We start from the raw sequence: 15582 nt of genomic DNA, 5'->3' as shown, positions 1-15582 counted from the left end.
CTCAAAAAATGTACATATAAAATAAAATAAAATAAAATTCTTGGCCGGGCCCGGTGGCTCATGCCGGTAATCCCAACACTTTGGGAGGCCGAGGTGGGTGGATCATGAGGTCAGGAGATTGAGACCATCCTGGCTAACATGGTGAAACCCCCTCTCTACTAAAAATACAAAAAAATCAGCCAGGCACAGTGGCGGGCGCCTGTAGTCCCAGCTACTCAGGAGGCTGAGGCAGAATGGTGTGAACCCGGGAGGCGGAGCTTGCAGTGAGCCGAGATCATGCCACTGCACTCCAGCCTGGGTGACAGAGACTCCATCTCAAAAAAAAAAAAAAAAAAAAAAAAAATCTTTATCCTTTGGGTTCTCCAGGAACAGTTTATGAAAAGAAACACCCTTCCCATTATGACTTAGATGGTGGGTGCTCTCTTTTCTTACCTGACACATAGCCAGAAGCAGACTCCGCACATTTTTTTCGTTATAAAAAATTAACTGAATTTGCCTTCAGTTTTCAAAATAAAATACTTTTTAATCAAACTTAAGTTTCTCTCCTTCCCACAGGCTCCTGAACATTGAGCTACCTTCAGTCTAAGCCAACACAGAACCCCATTTTATGTCCCTCCTAAGAACATGCTGACTTCAGGGTAAAACAATTCTCTCATCTAGATTGAATTTTTTGTCCTTCAATTTGCCATTCCCCTCCCACATTTTTTTTTTTTGAGATGGAGTCTCGCTCTGTCACCCAGCGTGGAGTGCAGTGGCGCTATCTCGGCTCACTGCAAGCTCCACCTCCTGGGTTCACGCCATTCTCCTGCCTCAGCCTCCCGAGTAGCTGGGACTACAGGTGCCCGCCACCACACCCGGCTAATTTTTTTTTTTTTTTTTTTTTGTATTTTTAGTAGAGACGGGGTTTCACCATGGTAGCCAGGATGGTCTCTATCTCCTGACCTCGTGATCCGCCCACCTTGGCCTCCCAAAGTGCTGGGATCACAAGCGTGAGCCATCGCGCCCAGCCCCCCCACCACCTTCTTTTAATGTTGTTTCCTCCTCCCTATGAAAGAAAGGCCTTGTCCTGAGGCCCTGGAAGGTAATGGGGGCTGCTGCTGTAGCCATCATTCTGATCAGCATACCGGGGCTACCACTCAGGATGCTCAGAGCAGCCAGGGCCTTCTGGGTGGAGCCTCCACTGCTGCTTCTTGAGTTCTACCCAGTTTCCAGCACTTAGAAGCTGACGACTCAAAATGGAGGGGCTTTAGGGGTCCCAGGTCAGTGTGTCTGGTGCTGCATTGTTCAACAGTAGTCCCTAGTCTCATGTGGCTGTTTAAATGTGCATTAGTTAAATTCAATTTCCCATAAATCTAATTTAAATCAGTTCCCTAGTTGCTCCAGCTACATTCAAGTGCAGGTCAGTAGCCAAAAGTAACTTTATTGGACAGTGCAGACATAGAACATTGCCATTATCACAGAAAATCCTACAGGACTTTCTGTGTAGAAATATGTAGACACTATTTCCAGCCCCCGGCAGTGGGTCAGATCCTTTACCTAAGCCTGGATCTCTCCAGCTTTCTCCCTGCTCCTTACATCCAGCAGCCTCTGGCTGGGGCCTGCTTCCCCACAGAAACAGTCTGAGACAGGTCTGCCATCTGCACCGTTCTCCTGACACACTCCCTCATCTCAGTGACTGTTTCATTCAGCAATTACTCACTGCACATCTCCTATGTGCCAAAAAGTACACTAGGGCTATGGTGATAAACCAGACAGAGCTCCCAACCTAAAGAAGCATATGTACTAGAGAGAGGAGACAACAAACAAAGCTTGGATAATTACAAGGAAACAAAACATGGTAGTAACATGCAAAGTGGGGGTGATTTGGTTGAGTGTCAGGGAAGCCCTGCCTGAGGAGGGGACATTTCAGCTGATTTCTAAGTGGGGAGAAAATCTGGGAATGCACAGTCCAGGTAAAAGGAACATCCAGTAGAAAGGCCCTGGTGGGAATGAGCTTGTCAAGTTTGAAGAAAAAAAGACCACTGTGGCAGGGGCTTAGCAGGTGGAGGGAGAGCGTTGGGAAATGAATTTGGACAGAGAGGCAGGAACCAGACTATGTGGGTACTGGAGGCTGGGGCCAGCAGGCAGGTTAATTGTATTCTTAAATCAGTAGGATGGTTTCCAGGAAGGAATTGACATGATTTTGTGCAAGGATGCCAGCCCGTATCAAACTGGAATTTTCTGCCTCCCCCACCAAACATTGGCTTCCCAGGGCTGCAGGTCTCTGTGACCTCTCTTCACTAAGCCCATGTGACATGCAGCAGAGAAGCAGGGACTAAGTCAGTCATGCCAGGATACAATAAAACCTCAGGGTCTCTAAAAGGCTCAGAAGCATGAGAGCACAGAGCCTGGAAAACAAGAGACTTTTGAGGACTTGAGCCCACGATTTAAATGATGCAGCAGTTTTGGTGTCTGCAGAAAAATCAGTGGACACCTTGCCTCCCTGCCGTTTTGATTAAGCACATTATGTATCAAGCTGAATGAAAAAACAAAAGTACTTTTGCAACCTGAGATCGATCAAAGTGAGCAAGCATGCCCACTCTAACACCAGCCCCTGTCATGCCAAGAGTCAGGTTCCAGCCCATGCTGAGGTCCCAGGAGAGTGGGTGGATGGGTGGCAGACAGCTGAAAGAACAGTCAGGGGGCCATAGGCAGATGAAATATGATTTTATTCAGCAGCTCTCTTACACTGTCCCTGCCTGCTCCGGCTCTGCAACTCCTGCCGCTCCCATGCCTGCAGTTGCGTTCCCTGGCCTGGAAGGCTGGCTCTCCCTTACAGGGTCAAAAACTTCACTCTCTCTCTTTGGATGTGAGGCATATGCACAGCATCACCAGGGCAGTTATACCTTTTACAAACAACAGTGGCTCTGAGCCAGGTGATGAACCTTCCCATATTATGGCTACATAGCTGTGATTATATAACAAGTCCTCCCTGACTGGGCACAGTGGCTCAAGCCTGTAATCCCGGCACTTTGGGAGGCCAAGATGGGTAGATCACTTGAGGTGAGGAGTTTGAGACCAGCCTGGACAACATGGTGAAACTCCGTCTCTACCAGAAATATAAAAAATTAGCCACGTGTGGTAGTGGGCGCCTGTAATCCCAGCTACCCAGGAGGCTGAGGCAGGAGAATTGCTTGAACCCAGGAGGTAGAGGTTGCAGTGAGCTGAGATCGCACCACTGCACTCCAGCCTGGGTGACACAGCAAGACTCTGTCTCAAAAACAACAGCAAAAAAAACCTAAACAAACAAATAAAAAAAACAAGTGGATTTATATGACTGTGCTCCAAACTTGCGGAGTCACTCTGGCTCAGATGTCTGCCTCGGCCTATTCCTGACCAAAGCACATCCATGTACCTTACAGCCCCCGAAATGAATAAAGCCTTTCCTAGAAGTTGCCAACTTCCTAATGAAAACTTTGCTCTTGACTTTGGTAATATCAAAATTTGCAGATATATGTGGAAGGAAAATAAACTCTTGGGACCCTGAACTCGCTATGCCAAAAGTTAAGCTGGGAACTGCGTCATGCAAAGATTGGCTTCCTTTTATTCCCAAACAGATAGCTGTAATTTCACATGGTTACTTTATCTTGTATAAAATGTAGAGTTACTGAGGGAGAGAGAGAGGGAGGAATGCATGACTGACTTCCCCGACCCCTTTCTTTCTACATGTAAAATATAGATTCACTGAGTGCTAATCAGAGCCTCATGGGAATGTAGCCAATAGCCTCATCACCTGCACTCTCTGTTGCTTCCCCCACCCGGCCTTTTTTCTTCCCCTCCCACTTGCTCTTTCCTCTTTAAATACTGAAGTTCCCAAAACATTCTCTGGAAAAAGCACAGGACACAGATCCTATTGCGACTTGTGTTTATTTCTCCCCAGTGTGTCCTCAACATTAACAAAATAAATCTCAAAATTGATTGAAAAAAAGAAAAAATGAAAGCAAGCCCTTTTCTGCCTAAACTTTGCAATCTTTAAAGATTTATAGTTGGTGCTTCCTCCTTTGGAATTCTAATTTTTTTACATAAATCTGTTTTATTTTACAAAGTCTAGAAACTGCCTCAAAACAATAACAACTTCATCTTCAGTAAGACCCTCGCAATCCCCTTCCATCTTAACCTTAACTGCATCTGCCTGTGGGTCCCCAGATTTCCAGAGCTCTGTAGCTTTTCTCAGTATAAAGGCTTCTTCCATGGCTAGGGTGAGCAGCCTGAGACATCTGCAGGGGCGGCTCCCCAGAAAGAGCTGGGCCTTTAATAACCTCCTTTTGCAGGCTCAATATTAGCCTTAGCTTGGAGTCACTGGGCTCAAGCTTTAGTTTTCATGTCTGAGTTATTCACTTCGCTTTTGAAACTAACGGTTTGAACATTCAGCAAAATTACTTGAACACAGTGCTCATATAAGGGGAGGAATTTTTTTTTTATTTGAGATGAAGTCTCATACTCTCACCCAGGCTGGAGTGCAGTGGTGCGATCTCGGCTCACTGCAACCTCCACCTCCTGGGTTCAAGCAATCTCCCTGCTTCAGCCTCCCTAGTAGCTGGGATTACAGGTGCCTGCCACCACACCCAGCTAATTTTTGTATTTTTTTCTTTTTCTTTTTTTTTTTTTTGAGATGGAGTCTCGCTCTATCACCCAGGCTGGAGTGCAGTGGCACGATCTCAGCTTACTGCAAGCTCCGCCTCCTGGGTTCACGCCATTCTCCTGCCTCAGCCTCCCGAGTAGCTGGGACTACAGGCACCCGCCACCACGCCTGGCTGATTTTTTGTATTTTTTTTAGTAGAGACGGGGTTTCACCATGTTGGCCAGGATGGTCTCGATCTCCTGACCTCGTGATCCGCCCACCTCAGCCTCCCAAAGTGCTGGGATTACAAGCGTGAGCCACCATGCCCAGCCAATTTTTGTATTTTTTAGTAGAGATGGGGTTTCGCCATGTTGGCCAAGATGGTCTTGAACTCCTGACCTCAGATGATCCGCCCACCTCGGCCTCCCAAAGTGCTGGAATTACAGGCTTGAGCCACTGTGCCTGGCCAGGGAGGACTTTTTTGAAGATGCTTACATTTTACATCTCAATAACAAAAGCAAAAGTATTCCTTTTAGATAATGTATTACTTTATTATTTCCATTAAAAATTATGTAGTAAACAATTATTCATATGGAAACACTTCTAGGAGGTACCAAGTTTCATCTCATAAAATTTAGCATAAAACTCAGAAATCAAGATAACAGGGTATAGACTAGAAATATTCACTGTCACAAATTTACCCTGCAAAAAGAGGTACTAATGTTTTCAAGAATCTATGTGGCCGGGCGCGGTGGCTCACGCTTGTAATCCCAGCACTTTGGGAGGCTGAGGTGGGCGGATCACGAGGTCAGGAGATTGAGACCACAGTGAAACCCTGTCTCTACTAAAAATACAAAAAATTAGCCGGGCGTGGTGGCGGGCGCCTGTAGTCCCAGCTACTCGGAGAGGCTGAGGCAGGAGAATGGCGTGAACCCGAGAGGCGGAGCTTGCAGTGAGCCGAGATTGTGCCACTGCACTCCAGCCTGGGCGACAGAGCGAGACTCCGTCTCAAAAAAAAAAAAAAAAAGAATCTATGTAACTTCACCAATTATCTACCACATTTTCTGGTGGAAATGAATTCATTTTCTTTTCTTTTTTTTTTTTCTTTTTTTGAGACGAAGTTTCGCTCTTTCGCCCAGGCTGGAATGAAGTGGCACAATCTTGGCTAACTGCAACCTCTGCCCCTGGGTTCAAGCAATTTTCCTGCTTCAGCCTCCCAAGTAGCTGGAATTACAGGCACGTGCCACCACACCCAGCTAATTTTTGTATTTTTAGTAGCGACAAGGCTTCACCATGTTAGCCAGGCTGGCCTCGAATTCCTGACCCCAGGTGATCCACCCACCTTGGAATCCCAAAGTGCTAGGATTACAGGCGTGAGCCACTGCACCCGGCCGGAAATGTATTCATTTTCTAAAGCCAAAATGGAGAAGAGATTTTCTCTATTTTGTCCCTAGATAGCTAGCATTCTAAAAGTTAAGGCTTGGAATTCTGTTTGAAATTACCCAGCTAGGCTGGGTGCGGTGGCTCACGCCTGTAATCCCAATACTTTGGGAGGCCAAGGCAGGTGGATCACCTGAGATCAAGAGTTTGAGACCAGACTGGCCAACATGGTGAAACCTCATCCTACTAAAAATACAAAAATTAGCTGAGCGTAGTGGCTAGCGCCTATAGTCTCAGCTACTCAGGAGGCTGAGGGAGGAGAATCGCTTGAACCCAAGAGACAGAGGTTGCAGTGAGCCAAGATCATGCGACTGCACTCCAGCCTGGGTGACAGAATGAGACTGTTTCAAAAAAAAAAAAAAAAAAAAAAAAAGAAAAGAAAAGAAAAAAAAAAAGAAATTACCCAGCCATAAAAAAACTACCTGTGACAATTACTAAACTCAGTCTGGAAAACAAAATAGTAAATGAGAATTTTTAACAAATGGAATATACGTAGATATTAATTTTTTTCTGAAACTCACCTCTTTTATACCATTTGTAAATATTTTACCTTTTAATTTCCTTTACAAATTTTTCACTATTTATCTTTCACTCTTTTTTCATCATATTTTTTTCACTATTTTTCTGCCCCCTTAGAGAATCCAAAAGACAGAAATTATTTCTGTTTTTCCCTCAATACCAGCATCTGATTGACCAGCAATGTGTCCCAAAGAAACGGAAGCTGAGTTGGGTGAAGACAATCTTAATGTCTCAAGGTGTCAGCTTTTCCAAGGAAGAGTACAGCAGATTTCTCTCAGCCCCAGGGCATCCACCTGCTCCCTCAAGAGGCTACACTTTGTACCTCAGGCAGTCCTGCGGGAGAAAATGACCCAGGAGCTGATATTCATTAGGCACTCTAGCAAACATAGCCATAGTGGGTATCATGGTTTATTCCCAGATAGTACTGAAACCCAGGACCAGGAAAAATCTGAAGGGTGGCCGAGGACACATCACCCCATAAAGTTTCCAAAGGGAAACTGTGACCCCCCAAAATTCTGATAAGATCTCTGTGCCTAAGGAAGATAAAAGGAAAAGAGGCGCAGAGATTTTTTACAATAGTGTCCTGGGATTACTCTTTGCTTTCTTCTTATAGAAAATTTTTACAAACGGCAAACAAATCTTTTAAAAAGTACCATCCAGTGATTTCTCAAAAAATGATTAATTAAAATATAGTATCAAAAATGTACACTAGGACCGGGTGCGGTGGCTGACGCCTGTAATCCCAGCACTTTGGGAGGCCAAGGCGGGCGGATTACGAGGTCAGGAGATCAAGACCATCCTGGCTAACACGGTGAAACCCTGTCCCTACTAAAAATACAAAAAAATTAACCAGGTGTGGTGGCGGGCGCCTGTAGTCCCAGCTACTTAGGAGGCTGAGGCAGGAGAATGGCGTGAACCTAGGAGGCGGAGCTTGCAGTGAGCCGAGATTGCGCCACTGCACTCCAGCCTGGGGCGACAGAGTGAGACTCCGTCTCAAAAAAAAAAAAAAAAAAAATACATTGGCTGGGCGCGGTAGCTCACACCTGTAATCCCAGCACTTTGAGAGGCTGAGGCAGGCAGATCACAAGGTCAGGAGTTCGAGACCAGCCTGTCCAACATGGTGAAACCCGTCTCTACTAAAAATACAAAAATTAGGCGGGCGTGGTGGCACGCGCCTGTAATCCCAGCTACTCGGGAGGCTGAGACAGGAGAATCGCTTGAACCCGGGAGGCAGAGGTTGTAGTGAGCCGAGATCGCGCCACTGCACTTCAGCCTGGGCGACAGAGCGAGACTCTGTCTCAAAAAAAAAAAAAAAAAAAAAAAAAAAAATCTAACTCAAATACATTGTTTTTTGTAAATTATTACTTTGGGGGAAATAAAATTCTTGCTTAACCAACTATAAACACTATAAACTACCAAGTACCCTCCGATTACATAACCAGAAAATTTCCACTTTGATCTTACAAATTAAGAAGCTATGTAACTGTACCTAACCGATTATTGAATTTGGTTTTATTCATCATACACCACTAAAAAGTCTTTCCTTCAAGCCCCTCCCATGGACCACAAATTACAAATCATAGCTGGGTGCTCTATGATTTTTGAACCACTCTTCTATTACATTTTTAAATGCATTTTTAAATTGCAGTGACTTCCATGCAGTAATTGCATTTTTAAATTGCAGTGACTTCCATGAATTTTTAATAGAAAAAAGGAGGGACTGGGACCCCATGGACCAAAGCTCTTCCCATTTATGAACCCTGCACCCCGAGTTATCGGGCAGAGATGCGGCACTGAGGGTGCAGAGCTGCCCAGCGAGGGCTCCAGGCCAAGGCACAGTCACTGCGCAGCGAGGAGACATGACGCCCGGGGTCCGGCTGTCAGCCCAGCCGCCATCTTATGGCTGAAGGGGACTGAGGGCCGAGCTGCGCCAAGGACAACACGGGCCGCGGATTTTGGAGCCCAGTGCTTGGAGCCTGGAGTCCTGCCACAGCCACTTCCGACCGGTTCCAACCAGCCCCTCCCCCTCTCTCGGGGTGTCGGACAGCACTCTCACCATTTCTAGGCTTCCAGGTGGTCCTGGCATCTTAGCTGTGCATCTCCCAATACCTGCAGGTAACGGAGCCACAGAGGCTGGGCCTCTAGGAGCAGAAGACACAGAGCAGTAAAGACTAGACCTGGAGCTCCCGCAGCAGCTAGAGACAAAGGCCCCGCCAAATCCCGGAAGCCGTCCTGTCCGCTCCAGCTGCGTGCCTGATTGGACGGGTCCCAGCCCAGCGTCCCTGATTGGATAATGTTTAGGGCCCCACCCCCTAATGCCCTGAGTGACAGAATATGTGCTCAGCTGCTGGGCTGAACGTAGAGAGTGAAATCCAAGCTGCAGCGTTCTCAGGCAGGGCTTCCTCCCTGAGCGGACCAGGCTCACCCCAGAGGGTATTTGCATATAACCTTGTGTATAAGGACGTATGCCTTTATAAATAATATATTATGTGGCTATTCACACATGAAAATAATGCAATAACAATTATTTAAAATTTTCCAATTTTATGAGCTCCCTGGCTTCTTGTCCTTTGAGCGGGTAGCCTGACATTTTTTTAAAAAAGGCAATCCTCTGAAATTGAATGTGAGCCACATGTGAATTTTAAATTTTCCAGAAGGAAAATTTTAAAAAGAAAAAAAACAGGAGGAATTCATTGTAGAAATTTAATTAACCCAATATATCCAAAATATTATCATTTTAATATGTGACCAGGATGTAATTATTAATAAAGTATATATAATTTGGAAAAAAAAATTAAAACTATGTATTTTACCTTTCTACCACATCGCAGTTCAGACCAGCCACATTCCACGCACCCAGTAGCCACAGGTGGTCAATAGTTGCCACATTGAAGTGCAGCTCTGCAGAAGATGAAATCCTGAACATCCCTTTTCTTTTTCTTTTCTTCCTATTTCCTTTCTCTTCTTTTCTTTCTTTTCCTTTCTCTTCTCTTCTTTTCTTTTCAAACAGAGTCTCGCTCTTATGTCCAGGCTGGAGTGCAGTGGTGCAATCTCGGCTCACTGCAATCTCCACCTTCTGGATTCAAGCAATTCTCCTGCCTCATCCTCCCCAGAGTAGCTGTGATTACAGGCATGTGCCACCATGCCTGGCTTATTTTTGTATTTTTAGTAGAAATGGAATTTTGCCATGTCAGCCAGGCTGAACTCGAACCCCTGATCTTAAGTAATCCTTCTGTCTCATCCTCCCAAAGTGCTGGGATTACAGGCATGAACCACCACACCGGGCTCGAACATCCTTTTTCTGCCATAAATAAGGGGAAAGTCTTTCCCTACCAACATCTCTCTTCAGTTCCAAGGGTAGAATAGATAGTGGCCATAGAAAGAGCAGAGGACAGCAGGAATAAAATAGCAACAGGAAGACCACCTGTTGCCCACCTTTCTTCCAGAGATCAGACAGTGAACAAAGGACAACGGGGCCACAGAAGAAGAAAGTTCTATGTCTACAGATCCCTCCCTGGTCTTTCTTTTTCTTTTTTGAGACAGAGTTTTGCTCTTGTCACCCAGGCTGAAGTGCAATGGCGTGATCTCAACTCACTGCAACCTCTACCTCCCGGGTTCAAGCGATTCTAGTGCCTCAGCCTCCCGAGTAGCTGGGATTACAGGTGCCCGCCCCCATGCCCAGCTAATTTTTGTATTTTTAGTAGAGATGGGGTTTCACCATGCTGGTCAGGCTGGTCTCGAACTCCTGACCTCAGGTGATCTGCCCGCCTCAGCCCTCTAAAGTGCTGGGATTACAGGCGTGAGCCACCACGCCAGGCCATGTCCCTAGTCTTTACCTCCAATTAAAAACAAGCTAATTTTGCTATTTGTCCTTGGCCCTAATTGTCAAGCTGTGGTTACCTGTTTTCTTCTGTGGTGTGGGGAATTGTGTGAGTATAAGCACCAATCACATGCATACATGTCTACATGTATTTCTGCATTATGCAATATTCTCTTACAAGACATCCAACTTTGAATAAGGAGAAAAATCAGTACCTTTATGGGGCCCACCATTAGAAGGTAACCAGAAATCAACTTGTCATTAAATCCTGGCATCCTATCTGCACTGAGTGCATGTATTAATTAGCTATCGCAGCGTAACAAACCAGCCAAAACTTCTTAGCTCATAATTGAGATGATCACGAATTTAGATTGGGTCCAGTGGGCCATTCTTCTGTTTTCAGCTGAGCTCCTTCAGACATGTGTCAACAGCTGCTTCGTGACTAGGCAGCTGTGCTTCTTAGGGTGAGCTTCTGCTTGTAGGGCTGTCAACAGGCACACCTTGCTTCTCAAAATCAATGCCCAACAACACATTCTTTATTTTTCATCAAAAAAAGTCTAAAACTTAAAAAAAAGTTAGAGAAATTTAACAAAGTTTAATTGAGCAAAGAATGATTTGCAAATAAGGCAGCCTGTGGATCCAGAGCAGGTTCAGAGAGACTCCAGTACATCTTTTGGTGGAAAAAGATTTATGGACAGAAAAATCAAAGTGACACACAGAAAATGAAAGTGAGATACAGAAACAGCCAGATTGATTACAGCTTTGAATTTGTCTAATTTGAGCATGATTGGAACAGTTTATGTTATTTTATTGTCAAAAACACAGTGGTTGGTACAAGAATGGGTTACAGCCTAATTACACATATCCAGTTAGGTTTCAGTTTACTATGTACAAAAAGCCCTACTGACCAAAAGTAACCATGAAAGTGGGCAGCTTTACACTATAATTAAACAATTTCTCTCATTTGTTCATCTTCTCAATTTTGAGAGTTAGACCAAAATTTTAGACATTGATACCAATCTAGCACCATCAAAAATGTACTTATTGGCCAGGTGTGGTGGCTCACGCCCGTAATCTCAGTACTTTGGGAGGCCAAGGCAGGTGGATCATCTGAGGTCAGGAGTTCGAGCCCAGCCTGGCCAACGTGGTGAAACCTTGTCTTAAAATCGCTCCACTGCACTTCAGCTTGGGTGAGAAGAGTGAAACTCCGTCTCAAAAAAAAAAAAAAAGTGCTTAATTAGTCTCAAATTCCACTGTGAAATAGCAGAACTGTGGGTTTGTAAAGTGGAAGGAAACAAAGACGTCAAGTTCTTATTTTTTTAAAAGGGTTACAGTAAAGGGGAGCTCTTCAAGTTGAAATATGCTGTTTACAGAAAAAAAAACAAAACCTGGTCTGTTTTAGGATTTATCTATTTCTTTAAATTTTTACTTTGATTATGTTACTTTGATTATGTTACTTTGTTATGGAGTCACTTTAGCATAAGTGACTCCACTTTAGTTTGATTTGGTCTGTTTGGACCTATCGCACAAGCACAGTCCAGAATGGTGGACTCTAATAATTTTGGTTAAAAAATATCCCCTTTGGCCGGGTGCGGTGGCTCACGCTTGTAATCCCAGCACTTTGGGAGGCCGAGGCGGGCGGATCACGAGGTCAGGAGATCGAGATCACAGTGAAACCCCGTCTCTACTAAAAATACAAAAAATTAGCCAGGCGTGGTGGCGGGCGCCTGTAGTCCCAGCTACTCGGAGAGGCTGAGGCAGGAGAATGGCGTGAACCCGGGAGGCGAAGCTTGCAGTGAGCCGAGATTGCGCCACTGCACTCCAGCCTGGGCGACAGAGCAAGACTTCGTCTCAAAAAAAAAAAAAAAAAAAAAATTCCCCTTTTTGGTTAAGTTCTCATATAGGTCAGAATGTGACCAAAACTCAGGGTCTTAGTGCAATTTTAAGTTTTTATTATTTTGTGTGTTTGTTTTTTTTTGAGACGGAGTCTCACTCTGTCGCCCAGGCTGGAGTGCAGTGGCTTGATCTCGGCTCACTGCAAGCTCCGCCTCCCGGGTTCACGCCATTCTCTTGCCTCAGCCTCCCGAGTAGCTGGGACTACAGGCACCCGCCACCATGACTGGCTAATTTTTTGTATTTTTAGTAGAGACGGGGTTTCAACGTGTTAGCCAGGATGTTCTCGATCTCCTGACTTCATAATCCATCCGCCTCAGCGGGTAATCCGAAAGTGCTGCAATTACAGGTGTGAGCCACCACTCCCGGCCTATTTTGGTTTTTTTATCCTTATCATGTCATTCATAGGTTATGATGTCCTCATGGTCACATATGTCTTTTGGTTTTTGTCATTCCAGTTGAAGAGAGACTATTTGACATTCTACAGGAGACCACATGCAAACATTTAAAACTTTTGAGAGAATACAGTGTAGTAGGGAGACTCCTATTTTGACTATCAGGGAGGATAATATCAGGAGTTTAAAGAATGCTTTTTAGCCAGTGTCTCCATGAACCAACCAACTAAAATTAAATAGATCAAATAATTAGCTAGATAAATGGTCTACTCATTTCAACCAAGCAGCCTGTTAAGTAATCCCCCACAACTCAATCTCCATAACATCTGATATGTTTCTCCATGTGCAGCTACAAGTATTAGCAACTGCTAATGCTTTTTTGTTTATCCAGTAAGTAATCTGAAGAAATTCTATTATGTGGCATAACTTTAGTAAGAAAATTTAAAGTCTATTGTGTAATCATAGCCTTTACAGTAGAATCTGCTATAGAGTCTGTTATGGGAGATAAATTTTTCACCATTTTCTCATTTATTCTAAACCATAATAAAATGATGCCCATTCAGAAGAGTAATGGCTTCCTGGCAATGCTCTTTAACCTATTCTGAATAAATTCTCTTTAACTTTTTTTTTTTTTTTTTTGGCCGGGCGCGGTGGCTCACGCCTGTAATCCCAGCACTTTGGGAGGCTGAGGCAGGTGGATCACGAGGTCAGGAGATCGAGACCACGGTGAAACCCCGTCTCTACTAAAAATACAAAAAAAAAAAATTAGTCGGGCGTGGTGGCGGGCGCCTGTAGTCCCAGCTACTCAGGAGGCTGAGGCAGGAGAATGGCGTGAACCCATGAGGTGGAGCTTGCAGTGAGCCGAGAGCGTGCCACTGCACTCCAGCCTGGGTGACAGAGCCAGACTCCGTCTCGAAAAAAAAAAAAAAAAAAAAGCTTGGCTGCAAAATCCTCTGCATATAAAACTGTACTCTATGAATGCACACACGAAACCCTCTTTAAAAAAAAATTTAAAATATATATTTTTCAAAAATATTTTGAAAGTAAGATCAGTGGCACAAGGTCAGGAGTTTGAGACCATCCTAACCAACATGGTGAAACCCCATCTCTACTAAAAATACAAAAATTAGCTGGGCATTGTGCCGGGCACCTGTAATCCCAGCTACTCAGGAGGTTGAGGCAGGAGAATCACTTGAACCTAGGAGGCGGAGGTTGCAGTGAGCCAAGATCGTGCCATTGCACTCCAGCCTAAGTAACAGAGCAAGACTCCGTCTCAAAAAAAAAAAAAGAAAGAAAGAAAAGAAAGTAAGATCACTGGGAAGAAAAAAATGAATACAATAAAATTTAGGAACAAAAATGCAAGAGAAGCTGCTTAATGCTGCCCCTTCCACCCCAAGTGGCACAGCACAGAGATGAGGTTTATTTTATGATCTCAAGTACATGCTTCTGGTCGACTAAGAATGATTTTAAGTATCAATTTTCTGGCTGAAGGGCCCTGTCCAAAATCAGGATTAGAAATAGGTCAGCTGGGCGGGACTCGGTGGCTCATGCCTGTAATTCCAGCACTTTGGGAGCCCTAGGTGGGCAGATCACTTGAGGCTAGGAGTTCAAGACCAACCTCGTCAACATGGTGAAACCTGGTCTCTACTAAAAATACAAAAATTAGCCGGGCACGGTGGCTCATGCCTGTAATCTCAGCACTTTGGGAGGCCAAGGCAGGTGGATCACGAGGTCATGAGTTCGAGACCAGCCTGACCAATATGGTGAAACCCCGTCTCCAATAAAAATACAAAAATTAACTGGGGGCGAGGTGGCACGCACCTGTAATCCCAGCTACACAGAAAGCTGAGGCAGGAGAATCACTTGAACCTGGGAGGCAGAGGTTGCAGTGAGCTGAGATCCTGTCACTGCACTCCAGCCTGAGAGACAGAACGACTCCGCCTCAAAAAAAAGAAAAAAGAAATAGGTCAGCTCACCATGCTTGGCTTTGTTGGTCTGGTTGTTAGACAAGATCAAGGGCTTGTTTTTATGAGGGAGACTTCTGAATACTCCCAAGTGTATGAAGTCCTTGTCACCAACGTGCATCTTGATGAAGTAGTTTGTCCCCGCAACCCTCTTGAATGACACAGCCTTAAATACAGGGAATTTCTGTTCTTTCTCTTCAAGCTGGGCCCTCACCTGGTCCATGATGTCCTGGGTCTCCGCTGTGTCCAGCTGTGTGGCGAAGGGCGCCCCACACTTCATCTTGGTTGCCAGGGAGGGGACCTGGTGAGGAAGACCCCTTTTTTATTTCTGTTGTTTGTAGAGCCATGAGAAAAACACTTTGAGCTAAGAGTGTCACGATAGCAGAGATGGCTTTATTTTTGATCTTGTGAAAAAAAAGCTACCTACTTTGATATATTGCCATCTGCTTTTAAGGAGAAACTTCCCTGGTAAGCTTTACCTTAAGATCTCCAATTTGGTGGGGTCCTTCTGAGTTGCGAGATTATGATCCCAAGGTTCAAGATCCTAAAGTTTGTCTGAAGTGTAGATGGCAAACAGACTCAATCTTTGGGTTCTAGATTATAAAGGATTATACTGTTCTTAGTCATTAGAGTATTAAAAGCTTCCGTTACCTTATGAAAATACGTTTTGCCATCATGCATTAAAGCCTTGCTGCATTTAGTTATATTAGACTTCAGTAGAAGAAGATGCATGAGGTTCTATCAGTGCATAGGCCTTCCAATGACTATTTTATAAGGGTCAACACATTTCTCCCACTCTAAGTGGATCTGATTGTCATCGATCTGCAATTACAAGAGCAATCCAGTCAATTTAGTTAGCTTTGCTCAATACTATTGTATCTGTAATACCTTATTTAACAGTTTTACAGCTTGTCTAGTGAAATAAGTATTTTTATTATTGAAGACTTTTTT

At 44.6% G+C, this 15582-nt stretch overlaps 2 protein-coding genes across 3 annotated transcripts in view; both read right to left on the bottom strand.

The window, feature by feature from the left end:
- The window catches only part of ZNF680 (zinc finger protein 680), a 50158-nt gene extending 41346 nt beyond the window's left edge, over positions 1 to 8812 (bottom strand). For both annotated transcript variants that reach the window (XM_003279263.3, XM_003279264.2), the window contains exon 1: positions 8616 to 8812. In XM_003279263.3, the coding sequence (XP_003279311.1) occupies positions 8616 to 8645 (30 nt within the window). In that variant the 5' untranslated portion in view covers positions 8646 to 8812. The remainder of the gene's footprint in view (positions 1 to 8615) is intronic.
- LOC100583906 (cystatin-B) lies at positions 8647 to 14911 on the bottom strand. Its single transcript, XM_012496255.1, has 2 exons — positions 14609 to 14911; positions 8647 to 8700 (listed from the first exon to the last, which is right to left on the bottom strand). The coding sequence occupies exons 1-2, from the start codon at positions 14909 to 14911 to the stop codon at positions 8647 to 8649; spliced, it is 357 nt and encodes a 118-aa protein (XP_012351709.1).
- Between the last annotated feature and the right edge of the window lie 671 nt (positions 14912 to 15582).

This window comes from Nomascus leucogenys, chromosome 17 (genome assembly GCF_006542625.1).
Source record: "Nomascus leucogenys isolate Asia chromosome 17, Asia_NLE_v1, whole genome shotgun sequence".
NCBI classification, from domain to species: Eukaryota; Metazoa; Chordata; class Mammalia; order Primates; family Hylobatidae; genus Nomascus; species Nomascus leucogenys.
Note: the sequence above shows the minus strand (reverse complement) of the source record. Positions and strands in the feature narration are given on the sequence as shown.